General features: G+C 49.9%; 1 protein-coding gene across 7 annotated transcripts in view; it reads left to right on the top strand.

Annotated features, from left to right (window-relative positions):
• Positions 1-19331, top strand: part of MAPKAPK5 (MAPK activated protein kinase 5) — a 429232-nt gene that overhangs the window by 337433 nt on the left and 72468 nt on the right. For all 7 annotated transcript variants that reach the window (XM_086943071.1, XM_086943068.1, XM_086943069.1 and 4 more), the window contains one exon: positions 1091-1278. In XM_086943071.1, coding sequence (XP_086799197.1) covers positions 1091-1278 — 188 coding nt within the window. The remainder of the gene's footprint in view (positions 1-1090; positions 1279-19331) is intronic.

A 19331-nucleotide genomic window follows, 5' to 3' on the forward strand; every position in this document is an offset into this window, starting at 1 on the left:
TACAAGAGCTAAAGCTGCGACCACTCTGTAAGCTTGCGTAGTTCCAGTTCTGGATATCAGCCGGGCAGTAGTGTGTGCTTCCCTGCACACAATCACCAAACATTAATGTCTCTACAGTCAGGTCCGTAGAGATGGGCACTTCACCTGTTTGATCCTGCAGGACTTCCCACTCTGCTTGGGAATTTATTTGACTAGAAGTCCCTTTCAGATGAGCAAGTTACATACCTTCGGTAACTCCTTATCTGGTAGAGACTATATATAGCCACAGATTCCTTACCAACGAACCCATCCTCCCCGCTACGAAGATAGATTTCTAGGGTCAGGGCTGCTCCTTTTCAGGGCCCTAGTTTTGACATATCAGTGTCAGTGTACTTCATCGCTCCGCGTTTCTGGTGTGGAAAGTCGGGAAAAGTAACTGACGTCAGCCCACCTGGGTGGTGCCTATATAAGTGCCGCGTTCATCCCCTTCGGTGCAGACGTCACCGCCATGTGCGGCCAATCGTGCCACCTACCAGGGTGCAGGGGTACTGCTCACGAAAAATCTTCCAGATCCAGTCTGACTCCTGGGGAAATTCATAGGTAAGGAATCTGCTGCTAGATATAGTCTCTACCAGATCAGGCTTTACTGAAGGTTAAGTAACTTGTCTTTACTTCTGTTAAAGCAGTGGTATGTCCTTTGTTCAATCGACTTCGAAATGCAGAGTTTCATATGTTCTTACTTATTCAAAGCATATTGCCTGAAACTAACAGTGGGAATGTAGCTGTTTTAGGTACACAATTGTTGCCTTTGCCATCTGCCTTGCGAGTCTTAACATGTCTAGTGCAGTTATCGCCTGCCTACAAAGAGGCAGTTACTTATAACTTTGAATACGTTCCTCACATCCTCTTGCTAATTGCAATTTTTGGCTGTAAATCTGCATCACCGGTGGGGGCTGGTGAGATGTTTATCACAAGAGAATGTCTCCATCCAGGACATCTTGGGCTTCTTTAACGTAGCACCTATTGTGTGAGAAGTCGCTTTTGCACAATTTCTTGTAATGTTTTGCAATTACTGTTTTATAGACTGAAATACGTTTGTTCTTACTTTCAGAGCTGTGACCTCTGGTCCCTTGGTGTTATCATTTATGTCATGCTGTGTGGATACCCTCCGTTCTACTCCAAACACCACAGTCGGACAATACCAAAAGACATGCGGAAAAAGATCATGACAGGGAGTTTTGAATTTCCAGAGGAAGAATGGAGCCAGATCTCAGAGATGGCAAAAGACGTTGTTCGAAAGTGAGTTGGTGTAGGAGCCATCCTTATCTATTGAAATGTGTTTAATATTCTTTGGAATTGTTTAAATATTTACATAATTAAGCTTGGACCTCAGAAACCTGTAGATTTTAGAACATATGTGTTGTAAAACAAAGGGAAATGGGGATTGAGATTTAATAAGATTGTAGCTTGAGCATAATTAAGATAATTTAATCGGCATCTGCCTTGGGACACCACAAAGATAATCCACATACTAGCTGTCTGCTCTTGTGTTATATGGGGGAGGGAGAGGGAAAAATCATTCTCCCAACTCCAGTTATGCATTCTGTTCCATTAGTAAGGTGGGGTCCACAGTGCTCGGAGCTATTTTCCCAGACTGTGCTGCTAGCGGGGTAGTGAGGTGCAGCTTAGTGTTGGGGGGGAGGGTGCAGTCAGCTTCACTGATTACTCCCAGCACCTGTGTTCAGGAGACCGCTAAAATTAAAAGAAATTAAATAGTAATGGTATGTTGTTGTTTATTCATCTTCACAGAACAATATATTTTCTGCACTAACATTACAAAGATACCTGGCAGATAAAATGGATTTCTTATGTAAAAACTGAATTGAACTTGAATAAGTTGATTTTTCTTAGTGGATTTTTCTGCATATCTCAAACACCGCACAATTTAGCACTGCATTTTTAAATGATTCCACTGTCCTGCTTTGTCATGTGAGTGAATTATGCATGGGCGCGTTTTGCGTGTATGTAGGGGTGTGTGATCCACTAGCATGTAGGGACTGAATATCATAGTGTTTTATGACATTTTTCTAATATTTCGCGATTTTGTTATAAAATATTTTTAAAATATAAGGAATGCACTTGGTATCAATTTAATTTGTCCATAGAAGATTTGTTGGATGTAATAGGTCACAATTTATAGAAGTAAAATCTATAACGTGGGATTGATGAAGGAAGAATAAATCAATGTATGCATTAAAGTAAATGTGTGGGTTTTAGTGGGTGGAGAGACCCTTCCCATAAGTATGAGTATAGTATTTTTAAAGTGAAGTCTTTTTATATATGTATCATCCTTTCCTAAAGTTCGAAAGATCTTCTCCTGACCTTCTACATAGACTCGCTGCGTAAACTCCATTTACATCAAGGCTGATTATGGAAAATAAACAACATCAAGGATTTTGGCTCCCTTGGTGTCTAGGAACTACTTCACACTATTACCTAGTAAAATAGCTCCAACTTCAATCAGGAGAATATCACATTGTTACACCTGATCTCATGTTGGCGAAACTAATTAAAGAAGGATACAGATTAGAGAGATCCTATGACCGGAATGACCTTGGATACTTTAGGTGTTCGAATAAAACAGCTAAGAAGGAGCTGAATAGGAAATCCATCTTCTTTCTTAACTCTTGCACACTCTAATGAAGAACACTGCGCACCAAAGAGGATTTTGGATCCTGGCAGTCCTAAAATGAAAGGATTCTGCTTGAGTCCAAAATGTTGTTTCATGTACCAGAGAACTTTTTCTGTGCATCGCTCTCAAGCCTTTTATTTTTTTGTTTAACTATTTTTATTGGAGCTTTTACAGTGTACACAGTCGACATTTGCAATTGCAGAACATTTGAATCAGTAGCGTTAAGTTTCAGTTCTCCCATTGCTGACCCTCCTGGTCCCCTCACTCAGGCCTCATCTTTGATACCAACTGCATTGACTCCCAGCAGCAGCTTAAGTTCCAGCGAGAATGGCATCTAAACAACCTGCACCATCCCCACTTAATAGGCCATGAGTTATTTATAATACCACTCCTGCTTCTCCATGTCTGTGCCACAGGACCCCCTTCGAAAGAGTCAGGTTGGTCACTTGAATGTTCTCTGATGCAGGTTATACGTCATGATGGCGAGGATCTCACTGTGGAGGATAATAAAGACCTTCACTTTGGAGAAATTGATTGTGTTCTGCTAAAACTTTGACTTCTTTTAGTCTCCAAACACCCAAGCTGAAGTCTTCAGGTTTTTTTTGTGGGGGGTGGGGCGGTCTTGCCTGGTTCCAAGATGGTTGCGATGTAGCGAGGCTCCGGCGAACCAGCCTACAATTCGGCATCATCCCGCTATAAAAATTTGGTGTAAAACGTAGCAACAGCTTGCTATGTAGCTCTGGAAGAGACTGCCCATCAGACATCTGAAAAAACGGAAGCTGGAAGCAGTATGAAGACCGACAACGGTGACGCCCGCGAACAAATAGCGGCCCGGTGTGATTGCGGAGTGGCAAATTCAGGACAGCGAGCGTGGAGACTTTCTGGCGGGCAACCCTAAAAGACTCCCGGGACCCAGAAGAGAATGAAGGCGGTGCCGGACCTCTTCCTCCTCCTCTTACTGGTGAGTGCGTTTCTACCAGGGTCTGGCGAAGAGACTGGCAATCCCGTTCACATCAGGGAACTGTGTTCTGGAATAGGACCTACCCCCGGGGGGGATAGATCGTCCTGGTTGTGGCACCTAGAGCAACCAAACAAGGCTCTGGGTGGAGCAGCCTCAGGGCAGACTTCAGACACGAAGACACAGATAATCACCACGCTAAGCCACAATCTGTCCCAGAGACCAGTACAGTGATCCGCGATGCGGGCTCAGCAACAGGCGTTGCCATCTCAGTGGCCTGAAAAAGTAAGGAAGAGTTAATGACGCCCTAACGCAGGCATAAACTGAACAGCTGACTGTGACATAGGAGTGGTAGGGCCTGCATGGTTCTACAGCTCACTGGGATACAGATAAGCGGGAGACGGTCTGACACAGCCCGGGGGGGTGAGAGTGGCTGCTGAGGCAGACACCTGGCACAGCGGAACAAGCGATAATCGCACTAGGCTGCCCTTAAGCCTTGAGACATGTGCGTTAACCCAAGGGGAGAGATCGGAGACGTTCACAGATACAAAGTAGCTAATTAGACTGATGAAATATTAACAACACGCCACGGCTGCATTAAGTGGAGAAACACGCAGGCACTGATCGAGGCTCCAGACATTTAAATACAGAAGTTGAGATAGTGGGGCCTGCTCAAGCCGGTGACTCACTGTGCCACAGGTTGCCTGACCGTCGCCTTCGACTTGAGGGTGAGATAGTGAGCCCCGAGACCCCTGGAGATACGAAAACATATGTAGAGGTGGTCTGAAAACATGTGCAGGAGAGATGGTGAGATCCCTGGCTCCGCGGCTTGAGCACCTGCATGCAGACCCCGAACGCCCTGTACCATACACTGTGGGTGCATTCAGCAGGTCATACTACAACCTAGGCGTAGTGGCGTTGTGTCCCCCGCACGGGAATGTCAAAACAATAGGCCAGAGGAACGATACGCAAGGAAGACAACTGGGTGAGGCGGACAACTGGGTGAGGCGGACAGCTGCCCCATTGTAGACCCCTGACATGGGCAAATCAGACAAGCTGCAATCCAAACTGCAGTTCAAGACTCAAGTCTTGCAGACGAAGATAGGCTGATATGAATACGGCGGATTCGGGATTGGAAGCTGCTGATGTGTCAACTGACACGGAGCTAAAACAAATCCTAGCCACTATGCAGAAGAGCCTAACAAAAATAGATGGCATGATCGATGCGCTTACATTTAGGACGGATCGGATGACTGAGCGCTTAGATAAACACACTGACGGTTGGATACAGTAGAAAAAACTGTCTCGGACGCAGAAGATGTATTAACTGAGGAATCTGCTAAGACCAAAAAGCTGGATAAGCTTTTCCACGCCCTACAATTAGACAGAGGATTTGGAAGTGAACTCACGGAGGAATAATATTCATATTGTAGGAGTGGTGTAGTCTACCAACTTAGAAAATAATGGAGAAATATGTGGTGAACCTCCTTACTGTACTTCTCGGGAGAGACACCTTCTCTGAGATTTTTGTTGTGGAATATACCCATCGCTGACTGGCGCCCAGACCAGTGCCAGACGCCAACCCTCGACCAATTATAGAGCAACACCTAAACTATAGGTACTGTGATGCTGCATTACACAAATTACTGCGCGATCAGGGCTTAGAGAATACCTATACCCAGATTTCACCCAGCCAGTCCAGGAGGCGCAGTCTCTTCCTACCAGCCAAGAGACAACTATGGAGTACAGCATGCTATTCCTAGCCAAGCTTCAGGTGATGGACGAGAAAACTTATTTCTTTAAAGATCACAGATGGGTCTCGCACTTCCTTCAACAAAGGAGAACACTGGTGCTCGGCAAAAATTCCTCTGAGTGAAAGCGGATTCACACAAGACACAGAAGAACAGTAGACAAATGGTTGTATTGCTAGACTATTAAACGACAAGTAATGGTGTTTATCAATCTGCGAGTTCACGTCGAGGTAATGCTGGGTATGCTACTAAGAATGACTGACAGCTGAAATCATCACCAATAATCCCTCTATGGTGAAAGGGAGTTCAAGCATAGAATAAGGACATCAAACCCGAGCTGCTCGTAAGACTGTTCAAGTCTTAATCACGATAGGTCAATCACTGCTGTTAAGATTCTGAGGACCTTCATACAGCATGCATTTTGTAGAGTGATCTATGAGATGTAATGTATAATAACTGTTGCACATGTAGATGGGCATTTAGAGCACTCTAATGGGGGGTGTGACCTACACTTCCCCTGTTTACTGAGATGCAGGCTACTTTAGTGTTGCTCTGCTTTCCAAGAGCCACTGTAAGATGGGCCGGCTCAGAAGGTAGCAAGGAGACTATGTTTTATGAAGAGGGAGATTTAGCACCAGGTTCTGTGCATGTTTCTAAGCATCATATTAGACGTTGTACAAACTGACTAAATACTACTGTGAGTTATCATGATATATATTTTCATTTTATTATTGTTGCATTCTTATTTTTTTGGAGTATTTTTTCAAAACTTTTTTCATTTTCTCCAGTAACAAATTCACAATAAATAATTCTTCATACAATCATTATTCTGTACATAAATGAATCCTCAGTGTATACAAAATTCAAAAAAGTTTATACTACAATTCAATAATCAATTTTGGGGGCGCTAGAGGGCGCACAGCGGAATGGCTGCCTGATACGACCGCTCCGCCGACCAGGTCTGACCAACGCTACAAAAGATCGAATCACGGATGTTAAACTAACGTGTAACGGCTGAAATGCTTATCGGAACACTGGGGCTTTAAAAGGAAATCCATAACAGGGGGCTATGTCGAGCTGCTGCTGAGAAAACTTGCATTCACAGCTGAATCTCTGCGGAACGGACAGCGAGCTCCAAAATGGCGGCGCCCTGTGGTCTACATAGACGGACCTTCTCCGGATGGAATACAACGGTATGCTAGGCTGCTTTTGAGAGACTGTGGCTGCGGAGTCCCCCTCACATTGAGTGTAAATGAATCGGCGCTCGAGGCACGGAGCTACGCGCTCCTCAATAACGGTGACATGTGGACATTATATATTGCTCCAAGATGGCGGATTCGGGCGCGAGATTCGGTGGTTGAGGCGCAAGCAGCTAAACGTTAATTATGTAGCGGCGTGTGGGAGAGGACTGGCGGTTCGCTGAAATATGCTACGCTTGCATGGCAAACCCTGCGCTGCAACAGGAGAACATATATTGATAATAACGAGCCTACAATCGAGGCCCTGTTTAACCATGCTACACAATTGCACAGATACAACTACTGCCAGAGCGAGGTTGCGGGGACGACCTTTGATGGATGGCTTCTGATCCCCCTGGCTGTGGTGCCCTGCTCCGGAGACAGTAGGCCGTGCAGCTGGGCTCAGACATTGGGAGCGGCGCCTCCCGGTTAACTGGCTTTCTGTTCTGACATAACTCACTCAGACCACGACCACTCGAAGTGTGAGTCACGACGACGGACTGATCCCTGGGGCCAAGCTAGACCAGGGACCGCAGCCATGAGAAAACCGGACAAGCAACAAACTAAGCTGCAGTTTGAGGCAAAAAGGCAAGGGAGAAATGCGACAGCCATTCGGATACTGAATTGGACTCTGAAGAGGCCCCTAGCAGAGGTATGGGGAAAGTGCTGACAGCCATCCAGCAAAGCCTTCAGACTATTAACGGGAAACTGGACACATTAACACAATGCGTAGATCACATGGCGGCGAAGATAGACAAACATGGAGAGCGTCTGATGGAGGCTGAAACTAGGATCTCGGCAGTGGAAGATAAATCGCACGCGACCACATCAAAATGTGCTGAAATGGACAAACTCCTGGCAGTCATCCGTGACAAGGCGAAGGATTTGGAAGCGAGGTCCCGCCGAAACAATGTTCGAATCACGGGTGTGCCGGAATCTACCAACACTGGCAAGATGGAGACGTATGTGGAAGAACTCTATCGTGACATATTTAGTGCAGAGGCATTCTCGAAAGTCATGTTGGTGGAAAGGGCGCATCGGACACTCGCACCTAAGCCAAAGCCTGTCGCCCCGCCGCGTCCGATAGTGGCCCACCTCCTCAATTATAGAGACAGGGACACTATCCTTCGGCTGGCTAGGGAAAAACAAAACATTAATCATCAGGGGAACATGCTGGAGTTTTATCCTGATTTTACGTTGGCTGTCCAACTTGCGAGAAAGGAAAAGGAGTTCAATTCACAAAACAGAAACTGCGAGAGCAAATTATTGAATATGCAATGCTATACCCTGCGCGCCTAAAAGTCGTCCAAGATGGCCGCCCTGTGATCCTTAACACACCTCAAGCGGCGCATGAGTTCCTGAAGAAAGTGGCCAGGAAACGCAAAGACAGACAGCATGCGGTCGAACAGCAGGAATAAGATTAAGGAGTGAGTGACTTGTCGAGAGCTTCCTTGATGTTCTTTTTTCGACGCGCAGCTTTCTGCAGTATATACAAGTCCCGGTCTTTGGTCTGAGCCCCCCCCCACCCCCCCTCAGGCCCCGGGCACGTATACTTAACAGATGTAGACATATAACAACGCCCATTAACAATCTTGATCAAGACGTGCTCGGGGGATGCCGGGATGCCTGGACCACGCCTTGCATGGGTGAGTGTTCTGTTAGGGTAGTAGAGACCAGTTGGGTCCTGAACTGTGGACCTCGTTATGCGACATGCTACTGGATATATAGTCACCCTTTTTTTTTTTTTTTTTTTGGGAACACACTGTGTAGCAGCCTAGATGGCGCAGGCTAGTCCGCGTTCTATTGCTCGCTGTCAGTGCATTGCCACTAGACTCTACATGTGTGAGACATGGGTCGTCTTTGGGCTCCACACAGGGGAAAAGGAGTTCCGGTATTGGCAGCTGCACTATACTGTTCACATTGACTCGGAGCATTGGTGGGTCTACAACACACTAGGGTGTCTAAACGTGCCTGGGGGTACTTACGAATACAAAGAACTCACCTATGATTGTGCAATGTTGAGTTGTTCAGGGATGGAAGCTTTTGTCACACTCGCTCCCCTGGCTGGTCCCATTAACTAATTTATGCAGGGTTAGGGAGCACTCTGTTCAACGTATTTATCCTATTTTTTCAAAATGGTGCTACGGTTACAGGGTTTGTCAGTCCCTTGTTAAGGAAATCTTGTTTATGTTGGGTATGTTTTGTTTTGCGGCTGCACTTTTAGCGGTGTTTCCGCTGAGGTCAAGTCCTTAGTGGGCTGAGGCTTCGTTAATCCCCCCCCGTATTCCCCGACTCACCGGATGCATTGGGGTGACTGTCTTGTCTTCCCTCCTCCACGCCTCGGTCCGACAGGGTGGCTAGCACCGTTGAGCGGAGGGCGTGGAGGTGAGAGAAAGTCACTTCCGCTTGCGAGTGACCGGTTAGCGGTCTAGTGGCTGTGAGGCAGACGGGCTGTGGGCTTCAAAAGGGATCCAGAGACGTGGGACGAGTGGCGGTGAGTGAGCAGTGGCAGGGCTCACAGCTGCTTTGCGCGCAGATACTGTGTTTTAACTGTGGTCACGTAGTGCTTTTAATTACGGACTGTGCTGCACAGCATATTTTAAATTGCTCTTCTGTTTGTTTTGCGGCTGCACTTTTAGCGGTGTTTCCGCTGGGGTCAAGTCCTTAGTGGGCTGAGGCTTCGTTAATCCCCCCCCCCGTATTCCCCGACTCACCGGACGCATTGGGGTGACTGTCTTGCCTTCCCTCCTCCACGCCTCGGTCCGACAGGGTGGCTAGCACCGTTGAGCGGAGGGCGTGGAGGTGAGAGACAGTCACTTCCGCTTCCGCCTGCGAGTGACCGGTTAGCGGTCTAGTGGCTGTGAGGCAGACGGGCTGAGGGCTTCAAAAGGAGGATGTCCTTTTGGAAGCGCAGCGGACGAGCGCAGCGGGCGCGACGAAGGCGCGCCGAAGTGTCGCAAAGTCGAGCCCGTCTGCGCCCGTCCGCGGCCGACTGTGGGCTAGGGCGCCAACCCCTGGCCGTAAGATCTATTGGGCTAAGGATCAGCTTCTTGGCTTCCGTCCTCACACTGCATCATTGTGCATGCATGGTATGTCGAGTGTTGAGAGGGAATGTCCTCATTGTGGTTTCCGTTTTACCACCCTGTTGCAGGATACCACGGAGCAAGTACTTTCCTGCGGTCTCCTTAACGTAAGGTCATTACGTAAGCACAGACTTGATGTCTTCGAGTTGCTTACAGATAAAAAGTTCGACCTATTGTTTCTTACGGAAACATGGTTAGACCAGTTTTCCGACTCGATCATTATCGAGGCCACGCCGGAGAACTACTCCTGGGTTAGGCAGGATAGGCCAGAGGGGGTGGGAGGGGGGATTGCTGTTATTTTTAGGAATACTCTGGGCTATTGCCTAGAGCGTATGCTGATCGCGGAGAGTGAGGCGGGAGTTCTCACGATTCAAATCAACGGGGGCACGACGATCAAAGGATGTCTGGTATATCGGCCGCCAGGGGCTTGCACAAAGTTCAGGGAGAGCCTGCTAGAAAGCCTTATGGAGGCTACCCTACGTAGGGATAAATTCCTCCTACTGGGAGACCTGATCTTGCATTTAAACTGCCCAGAGGATACAGGGGTCAAGGATTTCTGTCGGGATATGCAAGCTCTTCAATTGGAATTGAAGCTATCAGGCCCCACGCACCGACAGGGACACCTCTTGGACCCGGTTTATGCTAACTGGGGAGGTGTGGAGGTGCCCTGGACAGACCGCTTTCTGGTGGCTTTCTCCATACATGGCTCTAAAACCACCAAATCTAGTCAGGCACCCTCTAATTATCTTAGGAGGAAGTGGGCTAAATTCTCGGTGGAGGATTTTAATCAAGCTTTAAGCAGGGATGGCCAGCCTGGTGGCGAAGACATAGAAACGGCGGTCTCTAACCTGAATCAGCGCATCACTGAAGCGCTTGACCAGACAGCCCCACTCTGCCGCACATCCGCATGTGCCCGGAAAGAACGATCAGCCCCATGGTTTAGTGGTGAGCTGAGGCAAACAAAGGCGGACTGTAAGCGAGCCGAAAGGGTCTGGAGGGTGTCTTATGACAATCAGGCTAGGGAACTGTTCTTGGAAAAAAGGCGCCTTCATCATAGGCTGATTAAAAAGTCTAAGGCAGCCTACTATGCAGGACAAATTTTAGGGGCGAAAAATTCGGCCAAAGAACTCTTCGGTATCTATAAGTCCCTGACCACTGTAAATTCACCTGCAGATCCGGAGAGTTGCTCAACGGAGTCTTGTGACCGTATTGCCGAATATTTCTCTACTAAAGTCGAGAAGATCTACTCGACTTTCCCTAATCCCCCGACAGGGGCTGAATTTGAGGTAGCATTGGGGGACACGGAGACGGCAGGGCATCTTACAAACTTCCGCACCCCCTCTTCTGAGGATCTAGTTGTGGTGTGTCGCTCTGTTAAATCAGGGTCCCCGTGGGACCCGGTGTCCCCCAAACGCTTGGCGGACAGCCTGGAAGTACTGGAGCCTTATATGAGACACGTCCTGGATACCTCCTTCGGATCGGGAAAGTTGCCTGAGGGGTGGAAACAGGCGGTGGTGCTCCCGCTCCGGAAGAAACCCCACATAGGCTTCGAGGTATTAGAAAATCTGAGGCCCATCTCACTCCTGCCTTTTCTGTCCAAAGTGGCGGAAAAGGTGGTTAATACCCAAATTATGAAGCATGTGGAAGAGACGGGATTGCTCCACGCGACGCAGTTTGGCTTTAGGCCACGCCATTCTACCGAGTCCGCCCTTCTTATGGCTACGGAACATCTGAGAGAGGGTGTGAATGCAGGCCAAACTATGGCTTTGATCCTGCTTGACCTCAGCGCGGCGTTCGACACTATAGCTCACAACATCTTGCTACAGTGTCTGAACAGAGGCGGCATTTCTGGTACCACGTTGAGAGTCAAGTCAAGTCAAAGAATTTATATAGCGCACTACATACCCAGAGGGTCTCAAGGCGCTTAGGGAGGGGAGGAGGATTACTTGTCAAATATCCACGTTTTAAGTTGCTTTCTGAATGCTAGGTGGTTCTGGGTGAGGCGAAGGTGAGTGGGGAGTGAGTTCCATGTTTTAGCTGCCAGGTATGAGAAGGATCTGCCTCCCATGGTGGTCTTGTTGATGCGAGGTACAGTGGCGAGGGCTTGGCTGGAAGAACGTAGTTGGCGGGAGGGGGTGTAGGACAGTCGTGAGTTGAGGCATTCTGGTCCGATGTCGTAGAGTGATTTGTGTGCGTGGGTTAGCAGTCGGAAAGTGATCCTCTTATTGACGGGTAGCCAGTGGAGGTCTTTCAGGTGACCAGAGATGTGTTCGTTACGCGGGATGTCTAATATGATCCTGGCTGAGGCGTTTTGGATTCGTTGGAGTTTCTTCTGGAGTTTAGCGGTAGTACCTGCATAGAGGGTGTTTCCGTAGTCCAGTCGGCTCGTGACCAGAGCATGGGTGACTGTTTTTCTGGTTTCGGTGGGGATCCAGCGAAATGTTTTTTTGAGCATGCGAAGAATGTTGAAGCAGGATGAGGAGACGGCGCTGACTTGTCTGTTCATTGAAAGTGAAGAATCCAGGATAACGCCTAGGTTCCGTGCGTGGTCTGTCGGGATGGGTGCTTTTCCAAGGGCTTCCGGCCACCAAGAGTCGTCCCATGCAGAGGGGGATGTACCTAAGATGAGGACTTCTGTTTTATCTGAGTTCAGTTTCAGACGGCTGTGTTTCATCCATTCGGCAACTTCTTTCATTCCTTCGTGTAGGTTAGTTTTGGCGGTGCTGGGGTCATTGGTGAGAGAAAGGATCAGTTGCGTGTCATCCGCGTAAGAGATGATGTTGAGGTTGTGTTGGCGGGCGATGGCCGCGAGGGGGCTCATGTATACGTTGGAGAGGGTGGGACTGAGTGAGGATCCTTGTGGAACGCCACAGATGACTTCAGTGGCCTCGGACTTGAATGGTGGAAGGCGGACTCTCTGGGTTCTTCCGGTGAGGAACGAGGTGATCCATTCAAGTGCTTTTCCTTGTATTCCGATGTTTCTGAGGCGTTGTAAAAGGGTGCTGTGGCAGACTGTGTCGAAGGCTGCAGAGAGGTCGAGGAGGATGAGGGCGACTGTGTCTCCATTGTCCAGTAGAGTTCGAATGTCGTCTGTTGCTGCTATGAGGGCGGTCTCAGTGCTGTGTTTTGCTCGGAAGCCGGACTGTGAGGAGTCGAGGGATTTGTTGGCTTCGAGGAAGGCGGCGAGCTGGTTGTTGACAGCTTTCTCGATGACTTTGGCCGGGAAAGGAAGGAGCGAGATGGGGCGGTAATTTTTGAGTTCGGTGGGGTCCGCTGTGGGTTTTTTCAGAAGGGCGGTGAGTTCAGCGTGTTTCCAGCTTTCCGGGAAGGTGGCGAAGTTGAAGGAGCAGTTGATGACGTCTCGGAGGTGTGGTGCTATGGTGGAGTCTGCTTTGTTGAAGATGTGGTGAGGACATGGGTCTGTGGGGGATCCTGAGTGGATGGAGTTCATCAGGCGGATGGTGTCCTCAGTGGAGATTGGGTTCCAGTCGTTAAGGGTGTTCAAGGGGGGAGAATGTTCAGCATATGGTTGGGTGGGTTGGTCTCCGGGTTGGTTGTCGAAGCTGTTGTGGATGTCTGCAATTTTGTTGTGGAAGAATAAAGCCAGGGAGTCGCAGAGGGCTTGAGAGGGGGTGATGTCATTGGAGTTGGCCGAGGGATTGGTAAATTCCTTGACGATGTTGAAAAGTTCCTTGCTGTTGTGGGCGTTGTTGTCTAGTCGATCCTTGAATGCTGTTTTCTTGGCCTTTCGGATTAGTTGGTGGTGTGTGCGGGTGGCGTTTTTGAAGGCGTCCTTGGTGCTAGTGGTTGGGTCTTTTTTCCAGGCCTTTTCAAGGGAGCGGCAGAGTTTCTTGGACTTCTTAAGATCATCATTGAACCATGAGGTCTTCTTGCTGCCAGGTATGCGTTGACGTTTTTTCAGTGGTGCTAGGATGTCGGCGGTGTTGGATAACCATAGGGTGAAGTTGGTGGCGGCTTGGTCTGGGTTAGAAGAGTGGGCTGAGGTGTTTAGAAGGAGCGATGAGGAGATCTGATCGATGGTGATTTTGTTCCAGTTTCTTTGCAGAGTTGGTTGGGGGTGGTTGATGGGTTTCGGCTTGTTGTAGGTGAAGTGAACGCAGCTGTGGTCAGTCCAGAGGAGATCCGTAGTGTGGCTGAAGGCGACATGATTGCTGGAGGTGAAGATAGGGTCGAGTGTGTGACCTGCGATGTGGGTGGGGGAAGTGACCAGTTGTTTAAGTCCGAGGTTGTCCAAGAGGGTGGTGGTGTTGCGGTCGTTGTTCTTTTCAAGGTGAAAGTTGAGGTCTCCCAGAAGGATGTAATCTTTGGAGGGGAGCGCGTGTGGAGTGATGAAGTCCGTGATGTCTTCACTGAATTTGGCGCGGGGTCCTGGTGGTCTGTAGAGGAGGGTGCCTCTGAGTGTGGTCTTGGGGTCGATGTGGATCTGGAAGTGAAGGTGTTCAGAGTTGGCGAGATTGACGTCAGAGCTGGTTGAGATGTGGATTGATTTTTTATGGACGATAGCGATTCCTCCTCCTGTGTGGCCGGTACGGTCCTTGCGTGTGATCTTATATTCTTCAGGGATGGCAATGGTGATGTCTGGGGCAGAAGAGGCGTTCATCCATGTTTCTGTTAGGAAGGCGACGTCTGGAGAGATGGTGTCTAGTAGGTTCCATAGGTCAATGGCGTGCCTGTGGACCGATCGGGTGTTGAGAAGGATGCATTGTATGTGGTTGGAGTCGGGAATCTGAGGTGTGATCGTAGCGGAGTTGGTGACGGTACCGATGAATTTGCAGGAGTAGCATGAGAAAGGTCCATGGGTGTGTCCAGGAGCGGCTTGGACGCAGTTGGGGGAGCGGCCGGGGTTAAGGGCTAGGAGGGTGGTGGCATCGTAGGTAATGCGGGAGGGCTGGGCAAAGCGAGGACCAGGGGGTATGGCACTGGGCGCGGTCCAGGCGCGGATGGGCGTAGACGGGCTTACCTTTGGCGCACCTTCGGCGCGGGTTGGGCGCGGTCGCTGCGCGTGAATGCTGCGCGCGGGAACAACTGTCATATATGGATAGTGGAGGGGGAGGGGCGAGGGCGTCTCAGCTGGGAGGCGGGGCGGGCACACGAGGACGACAACAACAATCAAAAGGGAGGCGGAGGGGGGAGCGCAGCGGAGCGCTAGAGGCAGACGCGCGACCAAAGTGAAAACAGCAGTGTTAATTAACTAAAGTGCAAATCAAGCAAAGCGGCAGTCAGGCAGACAGCAGGCAATATCAATTGGCAATTTCTGAAGCAAAGCAGCGCTACGATACCAAATACCAGTAGGGGACACTGGGAGCGACCACTCAGCTCGAAGAGAGGAGCGAGTCACGGCGCTCTCAGGTAGGGGAGCGCTATTTCTGGTCAGTGGGAGGGCGTCTCAGCTGGGAGGCGGGGCGGGCACACGAGGACGACAACAACAATCAAAATGGAGGCAGAGGAGGGAGCACAGCGGAGCGCTAGAGGCAGACGCGCGACCAAAGTGAAAACAGCAGTGTTAATTAACTAAAGTGCAAATCAAGCAAAGCGGCAGTCAGGCAGACAGCAGGCAATATCAATTGGCAATTTCTGAAGCAAAGCAGCGCTACGATACCAAATACCAGCAGGGGACACTGGGAGCGACCACTCAGCTCGAAGAGAGGAGCGAGTCACGGCGCTCTCAGGTAGGGGAGCGCTATTTCTGGTCAGTGGGAGGGCGTCTCAGCTGGGAGGCGGGGCGGGCACACGAGGACGACAACAACAATCAAAATGGAGGCGGAGGGGGGAGCACAGCGGAGCGCTAGAGGCAGACGCGCGACCAAAGTGAAAACAGCAGTGTTAATTAACTAAAGTGCAAATCAAGCAAAGCGGCAGTCAGGCAGACAGCAGGCAATATCAATTGGCAATTTCTGAAGCAAAGCAGCGCTACGATACCAAATACCAGCAGGGGACACTGGGAGCGACCACTCAGCTCGAAGAGAGGAGCGAGTCACGGCGCTCTCAGGTAGGGGAGCGCTATTTCTGGTCAGTGGGTGGATCCAGGACTTCCTCAAGGGGAGAAGCTTTCGAGTAAGGCAAGGAGACTGCTATTCCAAGGGGTTTCCTCTGGGCCAAGGCGTGCCTCAGGGCTCGTCATTGAGCCCGACCCTTTTTAATATGTATGTCGCGCCTGTTGCCTCGATTGTGGAGAGCCATGGTCTCCAACTGGTTTCGTATGCCGACGATACGCAGCTGGTGATCTCCCTATCGCACGCGCCCTGTCTTGCTGCCGATGGCTTCCGGTCGTGCATGAAAGAGCTTGCCGAGTGGATGGCTATCAATTGTTTGAAGCTTAATGGCGGCAAGATAGAGGTGCTGGTGGTGGGGAGAGCCCAGTCTGCTTGGTCGTCGGCATGGTGGCCACCCTGTCTAGGACCAACTCCAACCCCCTGCCAAGAGGCAAGAAATCTGGGGGTTTGGCTTGATGCGGGTCTTACTTTTGGCCCCCAGATCAACCGGGTGGTCGGAGTTTGTTTTGGGATTTTGAAGAAACTGAGAAAGGTCCTGGACTTACTCCCGATCGGTGCCCGTCAAACCCTGGTTCATGCTCTGGTGACAGCTAGGTTGGATTACGGGAACCTGTTGTACCTGGGGGCTCCAGAAAAAAGCTTGGCACGCCTGCAAGTGCTGCAGAATGCGGCAGCACGTTTGATTCTCAGGCTGCCCAAAAGGGCGCCTTCTAAGGCGGCCCTCCAGAAGCTACACTGGCTCCCTGTGAGGAGAAGAGTGGAATACAAAGCCCTCTGCACCTGTCACCGAATCTTGAATGGCAGGGCACCTGACCCTTTGAATAAACTGATTGAAGTTTATCAACCTGCTCGAGCGCTTAGATCCGCAGGGGGCGGTCTACTGAGGATCCCAAGAGTAAAGAAAGCCCGCATGGGAGGTAGGTCCTTTAGATGCTTAGCGGCAAATAATTGGAATAAACTACCAGTGGACCTGCGCCTGGAACCGGAGGAAACTAGGTTCCGAGCGAAACTAAAAACATTCCTTTATACCAAATAATTGTCTGCTCAGTTTCTGTGCTCCCTGCACGCTGCCTCTCCCACTTTTAGCGCGTGGACACGCCGGTGCGCGTAACTCAGCGCTTTATAAATGTCCCTATTATTTATTATTATTATGTCGGCCCAACGAACCGTGCACTGTTCACTTGGTGCTATGCACCTAAACTAATTTCATTTGTTCAACAAATAATAAACCTTATGTGTTCTCAGTTTCTTGTTAGGTCTCGCCTGGACATCGCATCCGAAGGATGCGTCCAGGCTGGAGACTTAAAGCTGCCTGACACGGGGGAATGAGGGACAAGAAACTGTGACGAGCTTATCCTGGCTGGATTGAGCTGCGTGCACGCGCGTCAACATTCACGCATGCGCACATCACAGCCACACGCATACACAGCACTCACGCATGCGCACATACACACGCACACCCCGTCACCTACACGCATACACAGAGACCCCTCCACACACACCAGCCCCTCTCCTCTCGGCTCCACACACACGCACACGCATTTACACTTACACAGACACGCAGGCACCCAGACAGGCAACCCCCCCCCCCCTCACACACACGCATACACACAGACTCCAGGACACATACACATACACACACACATGCACGCTCACACACATACACATACACAGTCCGCCGCCGCGCGCACACAGATGCCCCCCCCCCAACAAGGCGAAGCCCCACTCACCGGCATCCTCAGTGCAGCGGCTCCCACCGGCAGCAAGACTCTTCTTCCCTTCTTCGGCACCGGGGCGCAGGGTAGGCTCCTGCCTGCTCCGGTGCGCCAAACAATCGCGGCTCTTCCGTGGGAGGCGGGGTAGGCTCCCGCCCTCCTACTTCCGGTTGTCCTGCCCGGCCTGCCTGACTTCCTGGTCGCAGGCCGGCGCAAAACGCTGCATAAAAAATGCGCGCGTCCCCTCCAGCCACTGGCGTAGCTAGGGGGGGGCGAGGGGGGCGGTCCGCCCCAGGCGGCACTAAGTTGCGGGCGGCGGCTGCGCAGGATTTTGGTAGGGAGTCAGTCGGGACTGAAAGGGACAGTGATGTACAAGCCGGTCACCCGTCACCCCCGACGTCCGGCTATAACTGAGCAGCTGGCACTGCACACGTGTTGGAAAGTGCAAGCGCACATGCTTGCAAATACTGCACCACCTACCTTAGTGGTGGTGCAGGGCTCGGCCTACAGTGTATGTGGATCCCAGGGCCGTCAATCTGGTAGCGCACGAAAGCGCTAATGACGGCCCAGGGAATCTTTTTCAGCCAGTCCCCGCGCTGTACAGAAAAATATACTAGTTACGAGCACCACCGCCATGGCCTCTCTTTAGTGGATTCGCTGCAGTGAAGAGCGATTTACAGGCAGCGATCAGACAATCCAGCTGATTAAGAACAGCAGCAGTCTGAGTCTCACAAAGTTCGAGACCGACCACCGCACCGCTTCGAGAACCCCGACCGGGCTGTGAGTATTTACTACATATAGTGCTAATTATGCCTGGCGAGGCGCTAAAATATTTATTAGATAAGAATGATTGTAGTAAAATACCTCGTCATTCATGGCCCACTTCTCAATTTGGAACAACAACAATATTATTACCGGAACACTTTGACCGTCACTTATGAGTTAATATAACAGATTGAAAACGCTTTTCCGTTTGTTCTTTTTTTACACCTGTCATTTTCTCAGAGTTTTACATACACGCTAAGCACATGGTCTTTGATTTGTGACTGCTTTATCCGCTACAAAACATAGCCAAAGCTCTTTCAGTGCAAGCTTCCATACAACACCAGATTTTCCCACATAAATGTCAGACAAAGACAACATCCTGCCTATTTATCACAGGCAGAGTTTCACTCCTAGTCGTTTAACCACCAGCACTTTTCAGGAGTTTTACAAACGTCCAAAGTTAAGACAAATCCCCGAATGCTACTTATTATTGACTTAACAACAGCCTGCACTTGCTTAAGGCGTCATACTTGAAATGGGGCCAATTAGCTGCTGTTAAGAGACGTACAACATACATTACTTTTCCTTTGCACGTAGTTGATGTGGGATAAATGTGTTTTTAACCTATGAGGCTTGGTATTTTGTTGGAAAAAGGTCACATACAGTGACAACCTTGATGTTGATGAGCGTTTGAAAGCATACTGGGTGAGTGCACAGTTAAGCTTTCTTGCACAAGGCACACAACTAACTAAATCGACTTTTAATGCTTTTGTAAACAGTGAGTGCAGAGTGACAGTGAGTGCAGAGTGACAGTGAGTGCAGAGTGGCAGTGAGTGCAGAGTGGCAGTGAGTGCAGAGTGACAGTGAGTGCAGAGTGACAGTGAGTGCAGAGTGAGTGCAGAGTGAGTGCAGAGTGACAGTGAGTGCAGAGTGACAGTGAGTGCAGAGTGACAGTGAGTGCAGAGTGCGTGCAGAAACAGTGAGTGCAGAGTGCGTGCAGAGTCAGAGTGAGTGCAGAGTGACAGTGAGTGCAGAGTGAGTGCAGTGACAGTGAGTGCAGAGTGACGAGTGCGTGCAGAATGACAGTGCGTGCAGAGTGCGTGCAGAGTGACAGTGAGTGCAGAGTGCGTGCAGAG

Source organism: Lissotriton vulgaris, chromosome 11 (assembly GCF_964263255.1).
Source record: "Lissotriton vulgaris chromosome 11, aLisVul1.2, whole genome shotgun sequence".
Taxonomy (NCBI): Eukaryota; Metazoa; Chordata; class Amphibia; order Caudata; family Salamandridae; genus Lissotriton; species Lissotriton vulgaris.